The 19,697-nt window shown below is 33.3% G+C and overlaps 1 protein-coding gene across 1 annotated transcript in view; it reads left to right on the top strand.

Moving 5' to 3' along the window:
• Nucleotides 1-19,697, top strand: part of ARID2 (AT-rich interaction domain 2) — a 192,344-nt gene that overhangs the window by 154,711 nt on the left and 17,936 nt on the right. The window contains 4 exon segments of the mRNA XM_074269452.1: nucleotides 207-341; nucleotides 1,003-1,199; nucleotides 1,515-4,384; nucleotides 11,489-11,637. Coding sequence (XP_074125553.1) covers nucleotides 207-341; nucleotides 1,003-1,199; nucleotides 1,515-4,384; nucleotides 11,489-11,637 — 3,351 coding nt within the window.

The raw sequence follows: 19,697 nt of genomic DNA, 5'->3' as shown, positions 1-19,697 counted from the left end.
TACTTCAACTTTTATCATCCTACCCACTTACAAGTTATCAAAGCAGCAGGGTTCAGAGGCACTCTGTACCTTTGACAAATAAGATTGTTTACTTCTTTGAAATTTAGTGCAAAGCTAATTAGTACAAAATTTTGACAGTATTATTGAATTGTTTCAGTATTTTAAAATATGATCCCAAATTTAGTGTTGTTTTTGTTTTCTTTTAGGTTGAATGCACATTTTGAAGTGAATTCAGATTGTTCAGTCTCCCGAGCAGAAATGTACTCTGAATACCTTTCAACCTGTAGTAAATTAGCCCGTGGTGGAATCCTGACATCAACTGGATTTTATAAATGTCTTCGGTAGGATCTATGCTCTATAGACCATATTTCTTAAATAAAATTATCAAGATTCATCATATTTTTGTTTTGCTGTTATTGTTATCAGGGGGCGGGAGTGTGGGGCGGCAATTCCAAATATTTGTTCAGTTTAAAAGCTCACCAATATCTAGAATCTTGTATCTTGTATTGCTATACTGAGGATAGGTAGAATTGAAATTTCATGGATAAGGTTTTAATTATAATATTGGATTGACTATTAAAAGACTTTTAAAAATAAGGAATTGAGTCTAATTTAGTATTTTTTCATCATAATAGTAGTCTTTTAAAGATTTTAGTTTTCTAGAAATGTGATGTTTAAATATTAAATGTTATTTAAATATTAATATTAATAAAGAATAATTAACTATTAAATAAATCACAAGACAGTAGGAATTTCACAAAATCCAATCAAAATTTCTAAATAAGTTACTATCAGTTAAAAAATTAAAAGGCCATTTTCCAATACTTTGCTTATTTGACTTGTTTGTTTTGTTTTTGCAAAAAATGAATAGAAATGGCAAATATAATGAATGGCCAGTATTTCTGCTAAAACAATGTAATGTTCTACTTTGACCTTTGTTAGAAGTCTTGTGGGGAATTAGTGGTGGTTCTAAAAGCTAATAAACATACTTGTGTTTGACAGAACGGTCTTTCCGAATCATACAGTGAAGAGAGTGGAGGATCCAAATAACAATGGGCAGGCACATATTCATGTAGTAGGGGTAAAACGAAGGGCAATACCACTTCCCATTCAGATGTACTATCAGCAACAATCAACTTCTACACCTGTGGTTCGTGTTGAATCTGTTCCAGATGTGTCTCCAACTCCTTCACCAGCAGGTTTTAATTTATTATTACATTTTTTTTCAATTGAAGTTAATTTAGTTATAAATCAAAAGCTAAAAACAGCTAACTGATAATGAAATAACTTTTATGACTTTCCTACAAAGTTATAGACCAGCTTCTTTAGTTTATAGTTTTGTGAGATAAATAATGCTGTGTGTCAAGATGATTTCTCTTGAAACTTGTCACACAAATTGTTTACTATATTAAAATCTAATAGGTACATCTTTTTTTCAGTTGCATGGAAGGATGAATTCTTGCTTAACGCTGGATTTGATTCCTTAGTTTGATTTGCTTTTCCTCTATTTTCAGGAATCCCACATGGACCACAAACTATAGGAAATCATTTTCAGCGGACTCCTGTTAATAGCCAGTCTTCAAATTTGACTGCAACACAAATGTCTTTTCCAATCCAAGGTGTTCATACTGTGGCACAGACTGTTTCTAGAATTCCACCAAATCCTTCGGTTCATACCCAGCAGCAACAAAACGCTACAGTGACTGTGATACAAAATAAAGCTCCAATTTCTTGTGAAGTAGTTAAGGCTGCAGTAATTCAGAGTACTATTCCTCCAACGGCAGTTCCTGGTAGTATTGCTGTTGGAGGGGGAGCTGCACAGGCCTCCCTTGTTCAGAATCATACTGCAGGACCACAGCCAGTGACTGTTGTCAGCTCTCAAACATTGCTTCATCATCCTCCTGTCATTCAGCAGCAATCCCCACTACATGCAGTAGTCCCAGGACAAATCTCCTCAGGCACTCCTGTTACAGTAATTCAGCAAGCTGTACCACAGAGCCATATATTTGGCAGAGTACAGAACTTACCAGCATGCCCTTCAACAGTTTCACAAGGTCAACAGTTAATCACGACATCATCCCAACCTGTGCAAACTTCATCTCAGCCGTCATCTTCTAGTAACCAGCAACAAGACACTGTCATCATCACACCCCCGCAATATGTAACAACTTCAGCATCTAATATCGTCTCTGCTACTTCAGTACAAAGTTTCCAAGTAGCAGCTGGCCAAATGGTTACAATAGCTGGAGTCCCAAGTCCACAGACCTCCAGGGTAGGATTTCAGAACATTGCGCCCAAACCCCTCCCCTCTCAGCAAGTTACATCCACAGTAGTACAGCAGCCTATCCAGCAGTCCCAACAGCAAACCCAACAGAGTGTAGTGATTGTGAGCCAGCCAGCTCAACAAGGTCAGACATATGCACCAGCCATTCACCAAATTGTTCTTGCTAATCCAACTACGATCCCAGCTAGTCAAACGGTCCAGCTACCTGGACAGCCAAACTTAACTCCATCTTCCTCACCGTCACCTGGACCAGTTACAAATAGCCAAGTCCCGACTGTTATGTCATCTCCGCCTTCTACTCCTCAATCACAGGGGCCTCCTCCAACTGTCAGTCAGATGCTATCTGTGAAAAGGCAGCAACAGCAGCAGCATTCACCAGCATCTCAACCACAGCAGGTACAAGTCCAAGTTCAGCAGCCACAACAGGTACAAATGCAAGTTCAGCCACAGCAAACTAGCACAGGAGTTGGTCAGCCTGCTTCTGGTGAATCTAGTCTGATAAAACAGTTATTACTTCCAAAGAGAGGTCCTTCCACCCCAGGTGGTAAACTGATACTCCCAGCACCACAGATTCCTCCTCCTAATAATGCAAGAGCCCCTAGCCCTCAGGTGGTTTATCAGGTGACCAATAACCAAACACCTGGTTTTGGAGTACAAGGACAGTCTCAAGGTCAGCAGCTATTGGTTGGGCAGCAAAATGTTCAGCTGGTCCAAAGTGCAATCCCCCCAGCAGGGGGAGTACAGACAGTACCTATCTCTAACTTACAAATATTGCCAGGCCCACTGATCTCAAATAGCCCAGCAACTATCTTCCAAGGGACTTCTGGCAACCAGGTTACCATAACAGTTGTGCCAAATACTAGTTTTGCTACTGCAACTGTGAGTCAGGGAAATGCAACTCAGATCATTGCTCCAGCAGGAATTACCATGAGTGGAACTCAAACAGGAGTTGGACTTCAGGTGCAAACACTTCCAGCTACTCAAGCACCTCCAGCTGGACAATCACCATGTGCTACTGCTGCTGCTCCCCCATTCAAAGGTGATAAAATAATTTGCCAAAAGGAGGAGGAAGCAAAGGAAGCAACAGGTTTACATGTTCACGAACGTAAAATAGAAGTCATGGAAAACCCATCCTGTCGAAAAGGAGTTGCAAACACCAGCAATGGGGATACAAAAGAAAATGAAATGCAGGTGGGAAGTCTTTTAAATGGAAGAAAGTATAGTGACTCAAGTCTACCTCCTTCAAACTCAGGGAAAAGTCAAAATGAGACCACCCAGGGCTCACAAATCAGTAATGGGCCTTCATTAGATTTGGGTGAGAATGGAGCTCTTGGAAAGCAGAACTTGGAACAGATGGATACACAAGAATTCAAAAGTGATTTGAAGAAACCCCTCGTTAATGGAATCTGTGATTTTGATAAAGGAGATGGTTCTCATTTAAGCAAAAACATTCCAAATCACAAAACTTCCAATCATGTGGGAAATGGTGAGATATCTCCAGTGGAACAAGGGAATTTAGATGCCACTCAGCAAGATACTGCCAAAGGTGATCAAATAGAAAGAATTTCCAATGGACCTGTATTAACTTTGGGTGGGTCACCATCTGTAAGCAGTATACAGGAGGCCACAAATGTGATAACACAGCAACTTAGTGGTACCAACACTGATTTGCCTAATGGACCTTTAGCTTCAAGTTTGAGTTCAGATGTGCCTCAGCAACGCCCAAGTGTAGTTGTCTCACCACATACTGCAGCCTCTGTTATACAGGGACATCCAATCATAGCAGTACCCCACTCAGGATCTAGATCGTCCCAGTCTCCCTTATCATCTGAAGTTCGGTCTACTAATGGCACAGCAGAATGCAAAACTGTAAAGAGGCCAGCAGAGGATATTGATAGGGAAACAGTCCCAGGAATTCCAAATAAAGTAGGAGTTAGAATTGTTACAATCAGTGACCCCAATAATGCTGGCTGTAGTGCAACAATGGTTGCAGTACCAGCAGGAGCGGATCCAAGCACTGTAGCTAAAGTAGCAATAGAAAGTGCTGTTCACCAAAAGCAGCAGCATCCATCATCATATGTACAGAACATAGCCACGCAGGTATGTTCACTCTCCTGTTTCTTTTATCATTAAAATTGTGATGATATTTTATCAATTTTGTAAAATTTGTTTGGCAGTTCAATCGCTAGTTAATCTGTTTTATTCACCCCCGAAAACTTGTCAAGTTACATTGTTTCAAAGTTATAGTGTATCAAAGCTGTTGTGCTTTCATTCCCCAGTTCTTATTGAAGTCATATGTACTTTTAAAGTCAGGTGACTTTAACATTAATTGCACATAATTTAAAGAACTTTATTTTTTTTGCTTAATGCTGATCAAACTAACTCATTATATCTTTGTTTTGGGAAAAAGTGATTATCCAGCTATATATATGCTTTAAAGTCTTTTTTTCCTTATTTTGCAAGTGGTACAAAGACAATTTTTGTGTTTCTTCATTTTGAAGAATATTTTTGTAAGCAACTTGCTAGTCACTATCCTTAAATAATGAATCTCAGAGAAGTCTTTTTGTTTTTAAAAAATACTACCAAATTTCTTCTTGATACTATTATATATTAAATTTTATTAACTATATTTATTATCTTGAATTTAGACGTGACTGTCCTCTAAACACCAGCTTCTTAAACTATTGAGTTGTGACTCTGTGTAGGGTCTCATAACCGAATGTAAGGGTTAAGAAATTATGATTCATTGTCAGTAAATGTTTGATTGGTGTATCTATTTTATGTATCTACATAATTTTGATAACAAAAATTTCTTGGGCAAAAAAGAGGTCATGAGTGAAAAAAGTTTAAGGAGCTCTGCTCTAAACAATATCATATAATTTTTGTCATTTTATTCTTCTCTGATTCTCAAATTTCTACCATGTCTTCCAAAATATTTTCAATCAAAATTGTGAAAAACTTAACATAAAAAAATTCTCTGATCAAATTATATCCATATGGAAATTCTGAGATCACATTCAAGTTATGAAAATTAAGATAACTGAAATGCTTTATTTGTTGCCATGTGGAGCTTGCTCAGTCCCCGGTCCTTAAATGCTTGTGTTTATCATTATCCTTACCTTATCATTATCTTATGGTTTTACTCCCTTCATCCTAATGCCAAACCTAATTGATCTTATTCTAATTTGGCTTTTTGGTTGCCATTAGTAATTGAAAAAATGTCAATAATCGCTTTCAACAATGGGCCAAAATTGGACCTTGCAGATATAAAAAAGAATAGCAGGTGTTAAAGTAACATATTGTGATGTCATATTCTTTTAGCAGGTTACTTTACAGAAGAATATCTACTTGAATTTCAATACTTATAATCATGATATCATTCTAATTAATATATTTTGTGTAGTACATACTTATGTGTAGATATGTAATTTTGCATGCATATTTTTTTCTAAATTTTTAGAAGTGCTAGAATATTTCAGTATGTGTAGTTTTTTTTAAACAAGTGCTTCAAACTAATTGATAAACTGATTAGTGAATGCTAACCTTTTCCCTCCAACTAGGTTTTTTCAAATTTAGTTTAACTTACTAAAAAAAATTGAGAAAGTTTAGTTACTGTATTTCTTATCCTCTATTAAACATTTTCTAGTTGATTACATGGTACTCTCCTGTTCTCTTCTCCTAGAAGTAATTATCCCGAGAAGAAAATAGAAATCTAGATAATTTATGACAATTAACAAAATTAGCCAATTTTAAGAAGAGCCCTATGTAATTCACTGAATCATAATTTTAGTGTCTTTATATATCTGAATTACTTAGATATAATATCGTTTTAAAAGCTCAACAGCATAAGCATTATTGATATATTCCCAATTACCTATAAAAAGCTATGAAAGTTGCCTTTAAGACGTTTGGGTTTATATTTTCTTATGAAGTTTTAGAACTTCCAAAATTTTAGTATGTCAGTACATTTTGTGTGTGTATGTGTGTGTGTGTGTGAGAGAGAGAGAGAGACAGAGAGTGACAGAAACAAAAGAAAGAGACACTCATTAATGGTAGAACTCTAAACTTGTGGTATCTTGTTAGAGAACAATTTGAATAGTGTATATTCTTAAGGCTATACTTACAAAAAGTTTTTCTCCAGAATGAAATCTCAGAATTAGAATCGCACATTCTCATAATTGAAAAGAACATCAGCAGCTATCCAATTCAGATAAATCTTTATCTGTGTAGTCACCAAAAGAATCTATGATGTTATCATTCAGTCTTTGTTTAAAGGCATCCCTTTAGAGGTAACCTGCAACCACCTAAGCCAGTATTGTTTATTGTTAGAAAAGCCTACTTGCCATGACGTTTTTCTTATTACATCAAACTGAATTTGTTTTTAAAACTTCACAATTTTATCCTCTTGGGTCAAATTAAACAAAACAACTATTATATTGCTTTGCAAATATTCTTTTCTTTAGCCTAAATATCCCCCTTTTGTTTCAACCAATAGACATATGATATGATCCAGAGGTCATTTGCTATCATGGTTGCCCTCTTCGGGTCTCTATTAAGTTTATCCATGCCCTTGCTAAAGTATAGTACCAAGAATTAAAATGTTTGTTTTTTTGGTTTTTTTTTTAATGGTAGATGTTTAAAGCATTGTGAATTTTAAACTTTTGTCTGTTATACTTAGCATATATCTATTGTATTCAATTTTTAGTCATGGTTTACATCTGAAATTCTATTCTGAAGCTGTAATTTATTTGTAGCAATTTTTTAAATGGTTGAAATTTAAATATTAGCTCATTTTAGGGAGAAATAAAAAACATATTAAATACAAAATACCAAATAGAACACCAAAGATAAACGACATTAAAACTTGCTTCAACTTACATTTTTTCATTGTGAAGAGTTAATTGTTACCTAAATAGGTCATCATGTGGAGAACATTGCTGTTTCCTTTTCTGTACTGGTTTTATGTCAGGGTTTTCCAAGAGATGTTCAAGTAGTTTTTGAGGGCTTGCTTTAGATTATGTAGAGACTTTAATGGCTATATAGGATGCTTGTGTTTAGAAAGATCTTAAATAATAAGAACTATTCGAAAAAGGCAAGGAACTATGGCTAATTGGAAGAAAAAAATGAAAATAGATGTCTGAAGGCAAAAAGAGATTTTCCAAGAACAAGGGATGTCATCTAACACCTCATTATTTATCCATTGAGTTTAACCATAACACTTTATCCTCTTTTGGATAAAGGATTTTTATCTTTTAAATCTTTAGGATTTATTGTATTCCTGTTATAGCACAATAGATGTCCATATATGAAATAATTACACATAAAAATATTGCCTCTTTTTATATTTTCCCCATTCTTGCTTTGTTTCTTCCTTTGTCTAATGTATGCATTTCTCTTACCTGTTGTTTTTAATATTTTTATAAAGCCTATTAAAAATATCTTCCTATAGGAAATTAGGTGGAATATAGCTATGTGAAATGCCATTGACAATGATATTTGCATAGCCCATTTGTTTTTTTTGTTTTTTTTCATCAAAAAGTTGACAATTATCAAGTATTAGGAAAACAAGTATATAGCCTAGGAATATAAAGTTCACATATAGCCAGGAATCAATTAAGCTAGAAGTACAGGAATTTGATTCTTTCCCCAGAAATCCACAGTTGCACTGATATTTGGGCTAGTGTAGCACCTTATTTTAACTCATAGGAAATGCATTACTAAGAACTAATAATACCTTCAGCTTATATTTTCATATTATTTAAAAATGTGTGTGTGTGTGTGTGTGTGTGTGTGTGTGTGTGTGTGTGTGTGTGTTTCCATACTTAGTTCAAGAGGGTAAACTTATGCCAGAGAAAATTGTTTGCATATGATTCATTTTCTATCATCTTTTCCTACTGTTTTATTTAAAATATTTGCTGCTTAAAAGGTGACAATTACAAAAATGCTTTGGGAAGATAAATTATTATACAAATGCCAGGGATTTATATTATTTCCACCACTTCATTAGACATTGTAGATATTGTGATAGTAAAAGTATGAGCTAAGTATTATTTCAGCACACAAAATGAAATGTTTTTCCATTGCTCTTACTACATCCTCTACAGGATTCTTTATTTTCCATTCATTCTTATACTCTTTTTCTTTTTTTTCTTTGCAGTTAGTATCTATTCTTCTGGTTCTGTTGTTATTGTTATTATTATTATTATTTTACATAGATTTTTTTCAGATTTCTTTATATACCTTATACCCATTTAGTTAATTACATTATGACATTTCATTATATTCATGTTCTATAATTAAACTATTCCTCTATCAGTTTACATTTAGAATGTTTTCAGTTTTTTTTACAATTACATATGCTGTTAACATGAAAATCTTTGCATAGGTAGCTTATTTTTTGTTTTTATAAAGTTTTCAGGCTGTCTTCTTTACAGTGAGGTCAAAAGATAGTGAACTAAAAGGTATTTTTTTTTTAATTGTCACATTGTTCTCCAAAAATATTCTACAAGTTTACTTTCCACCAATTATGGAAAAACATAGCTTTCAACTGTGCCACTTTTGTTTTTGTCAGTCAAACTAATAAGGATTTAATAAGAAGTACACTTCCATGTACCAATCATTGTGCTAAGGATTGGGGAAAGGCAAGAGACAATCGTAATCCAGTGTGCAAATGTGTACCAACAAGGTATGCATAGTTAAAAAGGAAATAATAAACAGAGGGAAAATACTAGAATTAATCCGTAGAAGGTGGCAATTTAGTTGGGACTTGAAGCAAGCCAGAGAACCAGGAGTTAGAAATGGAGGGAGAACATTCCTGGCATGGAGAATAGCCAAAGAAAATGTCTGGAGCCCAGAGATGGGAGGGGTCTTGTTTGTGGAATAGCCAGGGGATAGACAGTTTGAGAGGGAGGAGAAGAGAATAAGCATCAGAAGAATGGACAGATGAGCTGCCTTGTGAAGGGTTGTGAACAGTGAACAACAGGTTTTGTATTTGATGTTGGAGAAGATAAAAAGCTACTTGAGTTTATTGAATAGAGAGATGACAGAGAAAGCACTCTGCTATAGGAATACCACTTTGGCAGCAGAGTGTGAAGAGCAGGGCTGGTCGGCAGAGCAGGCTGCTGTAAGTGCCCAGAAGCTGTATCTGCTGGTGCCAGAAAAGAAGATGGGAGAGATGTGGGGGTCACAGGCCACGGGGAGGAGGGGAGTGGTCAGAGATCCTGAGGAGGAGACAGCTAGCCCAGAAGACTGGCAGGGTAGCCGTTCCCCCAACCATGATGGGGAGGTTGGGAATCAGAGTGGGCTCAGGGCGTCCGGTTTTGGACAGAGGTCAGCTGGAAGGCATATGGAGAGGACTGAAGGGCAGCAGGTGCCTGAGTCACAAGTGCAGAGAGCCACCAGAAAGCCCCAGGTCCCCTGGGGAGAGGGCCTGGCTTGGATGAGGATCCAGGAGATAATGGTGTCCTGGAAGCTATAGAGAAAAGAAGGTCAAGAAGACTGAGGACCTAAAAGGTGACATTCTTAAAGTATCAGCTCCAAAGTGTCCTCGTGCAATAATTAGGCTGGAGTGCCTACTTACATTTTCTCTAATTCTAGTTTGACACTGGTAAATCTCTTTAAATATGCACCTTCATTATTTTCTTCCTCTATCACTAGCCTTCAATGACTCTTTGTTATGTGCAGGGCAGTTGTTAACCTGCTATTTATTGTCCCAATTTGACATTCCAAACTTTTCTGTTTTTCAACATAAACTATACTAGAGGGAATCTGTTTTACTTCTCTTCTCCAGAATATATATTGCTTTTGTGTTCTTGTTTATAATATTTACATTACTTGTAATACCATTCCTACCTTTATCTGCCTACCTGATTTGTACCTATCACTCAAGGCCTAGTTTCAATATTCACAAAGCTTGTTCTTTCCCATTTCCAATAAAGGAATGACTTTCTCCTTCCTCTCCTTCTACTTGTTGTTTGGTGTTTATCATTCTTTATACTGTTAGCTTTTGATATGCATGAGATTTCACAAACTAGATTGTAAGCTCTTATGAGCCAAGGTCACAAATTCTTGATACTTCTTATTGTCTTCTGTTGCAAATTGAACATGGTTCATTCTTACTAAATATTGATTGACAATCTTTTTAACTACTAAAAGCCATTTTCATTCTCCCAGGAAGGAGGATTTCAGGCATCAAGAGTAACAATTATTACAACTTCTTTTCTTTTAGTTCCTTTTTTTGTTAAATAGTTGTATATTTTCTTCCCTTTATACTAAAATATAATCATATACTTTCATTTTGTTAAAAGTTTTTGATTATAAAAGTTTTAAATTTATAATTTGAATCATTTGTGAAATTTATTATCTATGTGGCAAAATTTCTTTACAAAAAAGATAATAAAATAAAATAATTGAGCTGAATATTTTAAATACAATCTGATATGTAGTCAGAAACTAAAAACAAACTACATTAATTTCTCATACAAAAAAAACCCATTTTTCCTCTTATACAAGTCACTACTAAAATTAAATATATAATTTCTTAGTGTTGGGGTGTAAATTTGGGGAAAAAATACTTAAGAGGAAAGAAACAGAGAATAGTTTGCCATTACACAATAGTTTTTAAAAACAAATATAAATCTTTTAACATGAATTAATGAAGAAAAACTCACCTCATTAAAGAGTTAATCTTAGAAGTTAATTTAATGAATTAATTGATCATAGATTTCTACATATGCCTAAGTACATTGTTATATTGTTTTGTCTGTGTTTCCTACTGGCCTATGTGAAGCATATTAGTAAATTTTAATCAAAGATGTGAAAATATTTAGTGTTTCAACTTAGAAACTACTAGTTTTCTTATGGGTTGAAATATCCTATTTAAGATTTATGGGTAAATTTTTTTTTAATTTATGGTTAAAATTTTTTAAATTATTTAAATGCTTTAGTGATGATTAAATATAATTTATTTACCAAAATTTTGCTTATGTGCTTCTATGTAAAGTTAAAGGATCTGAATATTTTTAAAGATTTTTCAGGTAACCACATGTACTTTTTAAATTTAAAATATGTAAGAAAAAGAAAGCACTCAGTATATTAATAGATAGATGCATATTTTTTCATGTAGAATTGTTAGAATGAATTATAAAATGTGAACATGTTTTCCTTTGTTATTTAAAAACCCATGCATTTGTAATTTTTCAACAGAGCACACCTGTGACACCAGTACCAACTGTTCAAGTACAGGGCCAGCATAACAGTTCTCAGCCACCTCCATTCAGTACATCCAGTCAACATGGGGAACAAATGAAAAAACCTGGACAAAACTTCATGTGTCTGTGGCAGTCTTGTAAAAAGTAAATGGCTGTTTTATTTAATATACAAGTATATTTGAGAAGTATTCTATTTTCATATAGTTAAACTCAATTCTTTAATGACTCAACATTTTCTTTTAAGAGATACTGAATTTGTATTTTAGAAGTAATTGCTCTAAAAATCCAATACAAGTACATTTTAAATTGGGAGGAAACTTGTTTCTTGATAAATATTGATAAGTTATGACTTAACATAATATTTGTATATAAAAGAACCTCTTGGTATATGATAATTATAAATGTTTCAACATTTTAGATGTCTCTTACACATGTCTAGAACTTAGAAGCCACCCATTATTGAGTTGTTATGGGGAAAATAGTCTTGTTAGATATGATATCAGTGGATTACGTGCCATCTTAATTCCTGAGGAGATATATCTTATTAGCTTCAGTCTTCAGAAACATAAACTTATATGAAAAACTTTTTTAAAAGTTTTTATTTATTTATATATTTTTTCAGTTGACAAACATCTAATTTATTGTAAATCTTCCTTAGAAACTTGTTCAAAGACTATGAGTGTCAAGAGTGTGAACCAGAGATTGTTGGTATTTCTTCAAATGATCTGTGGGCTTATCTTTTATATTATTAATGTTTCTAATAAGACAGTGATGTGTTTTTTTTATTCAATATATGAATATGTGTAATTAATTTATGACTTTAGAAATATAGCAGTTTTCTTTTTCTTTTTTTTTTTTTTAAACTGGAAAGCAGAAATTGATCCCTGTATCTTCCTATATCCCAAAGTGGACAATGGATTGAAAAATGTTGAGAATAAATTCCCTAGGGTACTGTAGTTTTTTAGTACAATTAATGAACCTTAAAAATTTGAGCTATGTAATACTATATAGTATTTTGTTATTAGTAGAATCACATTAGAGAATTGTAAGTATACAAAAGTGAGTTGTTATATGTCATATAATGATATAACAACTTGGGGAAAAATTTACAAGGACAGATTAAATAGGAATATTCTCCTCATGTCTTAATGCCATCCATGGATACATTACAGTTGTATAGTTTTGCTGGTGAAGACAGTCTTTTGCCCCGTCTTTGTTGTATGTTCCTCACTGGATAAATATGAACAAGAAATTTTGCTGGATGATTTAATTTTTTTCAGTAATGTTGTTATGAAATTTGTGAAGTTTTTTTTTTTCCAGTAATTCTCTGCAACTTTAAATTTAAAAAAAATTACTTAAACTAAGTTTATTTAAGAACCATTTTTCAGATATAGTCCAAAGAAGATCTCTCTTAATTACTTAATGAAATTTCAGTTAAAGTTGTAAGTGTTTATGTATCTTTTTAAAAGCAAGTTCTCATGTTCCCAGCAACTGGGGACTAAACATATCACTTCTTTCTTTTTTGTTTTGAAGTGCTTGTTATTTAAAAGCTAAAAGTAGTTGTTTGTGTTCTGTTGCTTTTATGTAGCTGGAAGTAACTTATTGTCTTCCCTTTGTACATACAGAAAGTGTCAGGCATATGTGGTGCTGCTTCTTTACCTCACAGGTACAGGATAGCATCCCTTACACTTAGCCATTATTTCTTTAGTAAGGATATAGACAGGCAGATGGACAGGAAATAACAGTGTTAGTGGTTCTTGTTGCTTCAGGTTATTCACAAATTCAAGTTATTATCTACATTGACTTTAAAATTTCTCATACTACATGTTATTTTACTAGGGAAGGAAATGAGCGTGTATATATACATATATATATATATATATATATATATATATATATATATATATATATATATATATATATATATATATATAGTACCAATTATATCCTAGGTAATCTGATTCACAAATATTATGTCATTTCCTCTTTAATACAACCCTGTGAGATAGATGCTTTTATTATCTTCATTTTGTAGTTGAGGAAAGAGGGGCAAACAGATGTAAATAATTTGTTCAGGGACACATAGCTAGAGTATGTCTCAGACCAAATTTGAAGTTGGGTCTTCTTAACTGCAGCTTAGCTTCTATCTGCTTTACTATCTAGTTATCTCTATTTGAAAGTTATTTTTTTCCCAGTAGCAATCTTTTTCCCAATATGTAGTGCTAAGAAAAGAATTGAAATTTGAAAAATTGCAAAGCTTTAAAAAAATTTTAAATTCAATTTTATTTTTAGTTTTGAAATTTTTCTTTTCCCTAATCCTTTGAGAACACAATTAATACAAAACCCATCACAAATAGCAAGTCATGTGAAACAATTTCTGCATTAGCCATGATCCCTGGCCTTTCCTGCCACTCTCCTCCTCAACAAAAAAATACCCAAAAAAGACCAGAAAAAAATATGCTTTAATTTCTCTTCTGAGTCTGTCAGTTCTATATCTGGAAGTGGATAGTATTTTTCATTATGACTTCTTTGGAATTGTTATAGGTCATTGTGTTGATCAGATTGTTACTAAGTCTTTCACATTGATGTTTTAAAATAGTATTGCTGTTAATAAGTTGTTCTCCTGATCTGCTTAACTCATTTTTCATTAGTTCACATAAATCCTCAAACCTTCTCCCTTTTTTAAAAATAGCACAATTGCAGTCCAGCAAGTTCAACTACCATACCTTTTTGTTGTTATTCACTCATTTTAGTAGTATATAACTCTTACCTCCATTTGAAGCTTTTTGGCAAAGCTTCTGTAGTAGTGTGCTCTTGAGGAAATGGAGGCATATCAAGATGACTTGCCCAGAGTCATACAGCTAGTCAGTGTCTGAGGTCAGATTTGAACTCTGAAAGGTGAGCCTTTCTGACTCTAGATGTGGCACTTTACCCACTGGGCATTCTCAGTGCATCTCTTGTTTCGTCATTCCCCAACTTTTAAGTGTCTCTTCAGTTTTTAATTCTTTGATACCATAAAAAGAAGTCATAGTAATATTTTTGTATAGATTTTGTATCGATGAATCCTTTTATCTGTTTAGGATATACACCTAGTAGCTAGCAGTATTGTAGATACAAAGGATATGCACAGTGTAATAGCTTTTTGGACATAGTTCCAAATTGTTTTCCTTAATGTCTGGACTCTAGTTCACAATTGTCACAAATGCATTAGTGCATCTATTTTCCTTCATTCTCTCTAGCATTTGTTTGTTTGTTTGTTATTTATTCATCCACTCATTCAATTATTTATTTATTTTTGGGGTCATCTTAGCTGATGATTCAGAGTTATATTAATTTGCACTTTTCTAATTATTAATGATTTAAAACATTTATCAGTTGGGTAGTGGTAGTCAGTTCTTATATATTTTCCAAATGAGATTTTTTTATGAGAGAAACTTCTACTAAAATTTCCTCCTACTTTCTTGGTTTTACTTTAATTTTAGCTACATTGGTTTTGTGTGTATGTCAAAGTTTTTTAATTTTATGTAATCAAAATGATCCTTTTTACTTCCTTGCGAACCTCTCTATCTCTTGATATAGAGAAGAATTCTTCTGCTTTCCAGAAATCTGGCAGGTAATTTCTTCTCTTCTTTACTAATTTGCTTATGATATCACCCTAAATCATGTACCCATTTTGAGGTAATCTTTGTGTATAATATGAAATGTTAGTCTACCAAAATTCTTTTCAGTTTTCTCAAAAGTTTTTTCTCAGATAGTACGTTCTTGTCCCAACTGCTGGGATCTTTGGATATTGTACATATTGTACCTAATATGCTCCATTGATCAACTACTCTTATTTTTTTTTAATATAGATAGTATTGTTATTCTTGTTATGTTGATTTAATCTACCCAGGAATAATGATTATTTCTCTATTATTTAATCTGTCTTTATTTGGGTGAAGAATGTTTTATAATTATGTGTGTATGTCTTGACAGGTAGATTGTCTTGTCAAGCATTTTATGCTGCCTGTGGCTATTTTCTTCTTTTTTTTTTTTTTTTTTCTGAGGCAATTGGGGTTAAGTGAGTTGCCCAACATCACACAGCTAGTTAAGTGTTAAATTTCTGAGATCAGATTTGAACTCAGGTCTTCCTGACTTCAGGGCTGGTGCTGTATCCACTGTGTCACCTAGCTGCTCCTATCTGTGGTTATTTTCAATCAGTTTTCTCTTTCAGTCTCATCCTGTTGGATTTTGTTGATAATCTATGGAAATAATGAGGCTTTTTGTAGATTTATCCTATATCTTGCAACTTTTCTGAAGTTATTAAGTTTTTCTTTGGCTGTCTAAGTTTCTCTAAGTCATATCATTTGCAGAAAATAAGTTTGTTTTGTCATTTCCTATACTTATTTCTTAAATTTCTTTTTCTTCTTTTATATCATAGATAGCATTTCTGTTGCAATATTGAATAATAATATTAATAATGGACATCCTTGTTTCATCTTGATCTTATTAGTCTTAGTTTTACATAGGTACTACTTCATATTTTAAAGAAACTTAAATTTATTCCTATGATTTCTGGTCTTTCATTAAAAACAGTTATAAGTATTGGATTTTTTTCAAAAGCTTTTTATGCCTGTTGAAATAATCATATAATTTTTGTGGGTTTTGTTATTGACATATCATCAGTGATGCATGTAATTTTCCTAATGTTGAACCAGCCCTGCATTTCTGATGTAAATCCACCCTGATTATGTTCTTTGTACTATATTGCTTTGATCTCCTTGGCCAATATTTTATTTAAAGTTTTTGCATTAATTTAAATTAGAGAAATTAGTTTATAATTTTCTTTCTGTACCTAATGCTCTCTAGTTTAGGTGTCAACAACATATTTATGTCATAGAAGGAAATTGGTAGGACTTCTTTATGTATTTTTCCAAACTAGTCATCTAGTAATATTGGAATTAATTATTTATTTAAGTGTTTGGTAGAATTGATTTATAAATACATCTTGGGCTTTTTTCTTAGGGAAATCATTTGTGGTTTGTTCAGTTTTATTTTCCCCCAGAGAGGGTTATTTAAATATTCTATTTCTTGTTATGGTAATATGGGCAATTTATATTTTTAATAAATATCCCTCTATTTAGTTCATCAATTTTATTGAGACATAGGCAAAATATTCCCTAATAATAGCTTTAACTTCATTGATTATGAATTTACCCTTTTCACTTTTTATATCGGTAATTTAGTTGTCTTATTTTTTTTTAATTCAGATTAATCAATGGTTTATCCATTTTATTTCTCTCTCCCCCTACAAAACCATTTCTTTTTGAGTTCAATGTTTTGTTTTGTTTTTTTACCCTCAGTTTTATTAATCTTGATTAAAAATCTTTGATTTTTAGGATTTCTATCTATTGTTTAATTGGTACTTTTAAGTTTGATGCTTTTGTAGCTTTTAAAGGTGCTTAGCTCAGTTGTTCTGCTCTTTCACTTTTATTTAAATAAGTATTTAGAGATAGGACCTTTCCAACGTCATGCTTTGGGTGCATCCCACAAATTTTGATTTGTTGTCTTATTGTTGTCATTATCTTTTTTTTTTTAATGGCTTTTTATTTACCAGATATATGCATGGGTAATTTTTCAGCATTGACAATTGCCAAACCTTTTGTTCCAATTTTTCCTCTCCTTCCTCCCACCCCCTCCCTCAGATGGCAGGTTGACCAATGCATGTTAACTATGTTAAAGTATAAATTAAATACAATATATGTACAAAAAGAATCAGACTTTGAAATAGAGTACAACTAGCCTGTGAACGAAATCAAAAATGCAGGAGGACAAAAATAGAGGGACTGGGAATTCTATGTAGTAGTTCATAGTCATCTCCCAGAGTTCTTTTGCTGCGTGTAGCTGGTTCAATTCATTGCTGCTCTATTGGAACGGATTTGGTTCATCTCATTGTTGGAGAGGGCCACGTCCCTCAGAATTGGTCATCATACAGTATTGTTGTTGAAGTATATAATGAACTCCTGGTCTTGCTCATTTCACTCAGCATCAGTTCATATAATGTTGTCATTATCTTTATTGTAATAATTGTTTCTCTGATTTGTTTTTTGACCTGCCCATTCTTTGGGATTAGATTATTTAACTTTCATTGAAAATTCACATGAGGAGATTTAAGTGATAGCAGTTCCTCTTTACCTTCTATCTCTTATTTATATAGATATCTTCTTGTGCACTCTGATAATGTCAGATAATTTTCTTTAGCTTTCCTTTCCCTTTCCTTCTAGTGTTTTTCTCTGTCTCTTTCTTTGCATTCTTTTCTTAAAATCACTAAGATCTAAATAGAATCACTTTGCAGCCTTGTTTAATTGGACCTCTGTGAACCGCAATGATAGGATTCAGAGGAGACATGTGTGATTTTGTCATATTCAGTGTGAGGAGTTCATACTTACTAGGCCTTTATTATTGTTCATTCATGTTTACCTTTGTACATTTCACTTCTGTGTTTGCATTTCAGTTTCGCAGCACTAGTCTTTTCATAAGGGATGCTTTGAAGTCCTTTATTTAAAAGGGAGTTTGTTGCTTGGGCACCATTTTATATCTCTTGTGTTAAGCTTCTCCCTTTCCAATTCTTTCTAACATTGTTCTCATTTCTTTCCCCATTTTTTTTCTCAATTCTCATTCCACTTGTAAAAACATTTTAAACTCTTTTTTTTTTTTTTTTCCCCCTTTAACTCTTGTTTCATCTCTTCTGAGTATTCTCTTTAGGTTTGCTTGTGCCCAAGTTTTGTTTCTCTCTGAGGCAATGCTTGTGGATGTTTTGTCATTTTTTTTTCTTCTGCATTTCTGTCCAAAGTGTCCTGGTTTGTTCAGCTTTTTCAAAGATTCCTAGCTGTTCTAAGCTCTATCCCTAAGCTTTATTTTTGTTATAGTTATTAACACATTTTCTTTTAAGTGTGTATTTAATTTAACACAGTAATAACAAATTTGCTATCTTTTCCCGTATAAATTTTTTTTGTTCCATGTATTTTTAAGTGTCTTATTAATCTTTTTCATCTTTATTACAACCCACTAATCTAACACCAGTTATGCTTCTAATAATGCTGTCATATGGAATACCTCTTTCTCAAGAGTTGAATACAGAAAACATATACAGATCGATTCTCTTTAGAAGATGTATTAAAAGAGGTGGACAAGAATTGAATAAGATGAGATGCAGTTAGACATTATAGTTCCTACCATTGGAAATAAAAACTATATCAATGAAGTTTTAATTTACTGTTGTTGTTGTTCAGTCTTGTTTGATTCTTCATGACATTATTTGGAGTTTTCTTGGCAAAGACCCTATAGTGGTTTGCCATTTCCATCTCCAATTTATTTTACAGATGAGGAAACAAATGCAAATGGGGTTAAGAGACTTGGCCAGGGTTGTACCATGTGTCTTAATCTTTATTTGAACTCAGGAATATTAGTCTTCCTGAATCTAACCGTTGTCAGTCTATCCACTGTGCCACCTAGCTGCCCACACATCAGTGTGATTACAGACCATTAAATAGTTTCTTTTAACACTGGATATTTAAGCCCACGGCATTGTTGAGAGGGTAGCTGCTTTCTCAAGATTACCATTGAGAAATATACTAGGAATCTTAAGAATTTTTTGCCCTTCCCCCCAAAAATACCATTAAGCCAAATTCAGAAAATTAAAGAAAAGGAATTTATATTGGCATAACTAAGTAAAATTCTGATATACAGTAACCCATTCTATTTCTCTTTTCAGTACCTATTCAGCATTCCTCAATTTATATTCCAACCTCAGATGAATTCTAGAGGAATTTCTGGTTCCAATTTTTAAGCCTGTTTTCCCTCCCTCTCCCCTCCCCCTCAACTGACTCAGCTGTTACACATTTTGACCTCTTAGTTCTAGATGTTGCATTCAGTAATATTCTGGAAGATAATTAGGAATCAAATGTGATTGACATTGGAGTACAATTCCAATGAGAAATTTAAACTGAGTTTAGTAGGGATTCTGTCATTTGCTGATAGTTGTTCAATCCTAACTCTGCATGACCCCATTTGGAGTTTTCTTGGCCAAGATATTGGAGTCGTTTGCCATTTCCTTTTCCAGCTCATTTTATAGTTGAGGCAGACACAGTGACTTGCTCAGGGTCAAATATCTTCCTGAGTTTAAATCCAATACTCTTATCTACTGTGCCACCTAGCTGCCAATT

The sequence above is a fragment of the Sminthopsis crassicaudata genome, chromosome 5 (genome assembly GCF_048593235.1).
Source record: "Sminthopsis crassicaudata isolate SCR6 chromosome 5, ASM4859323v1, whole genome shotgun sequence".
In the NCBI taxonomy this organism is placed as follows: Eukaryota; Metazoa; Chordata; class Mammalia; order Dasyuromorphia; family Dasyuridae; genus Sminthopsis; species Sminthopsis crassicaudata.
This window is presented reverse-complemented; position numbering and strand designations above follow the sequence as displayed.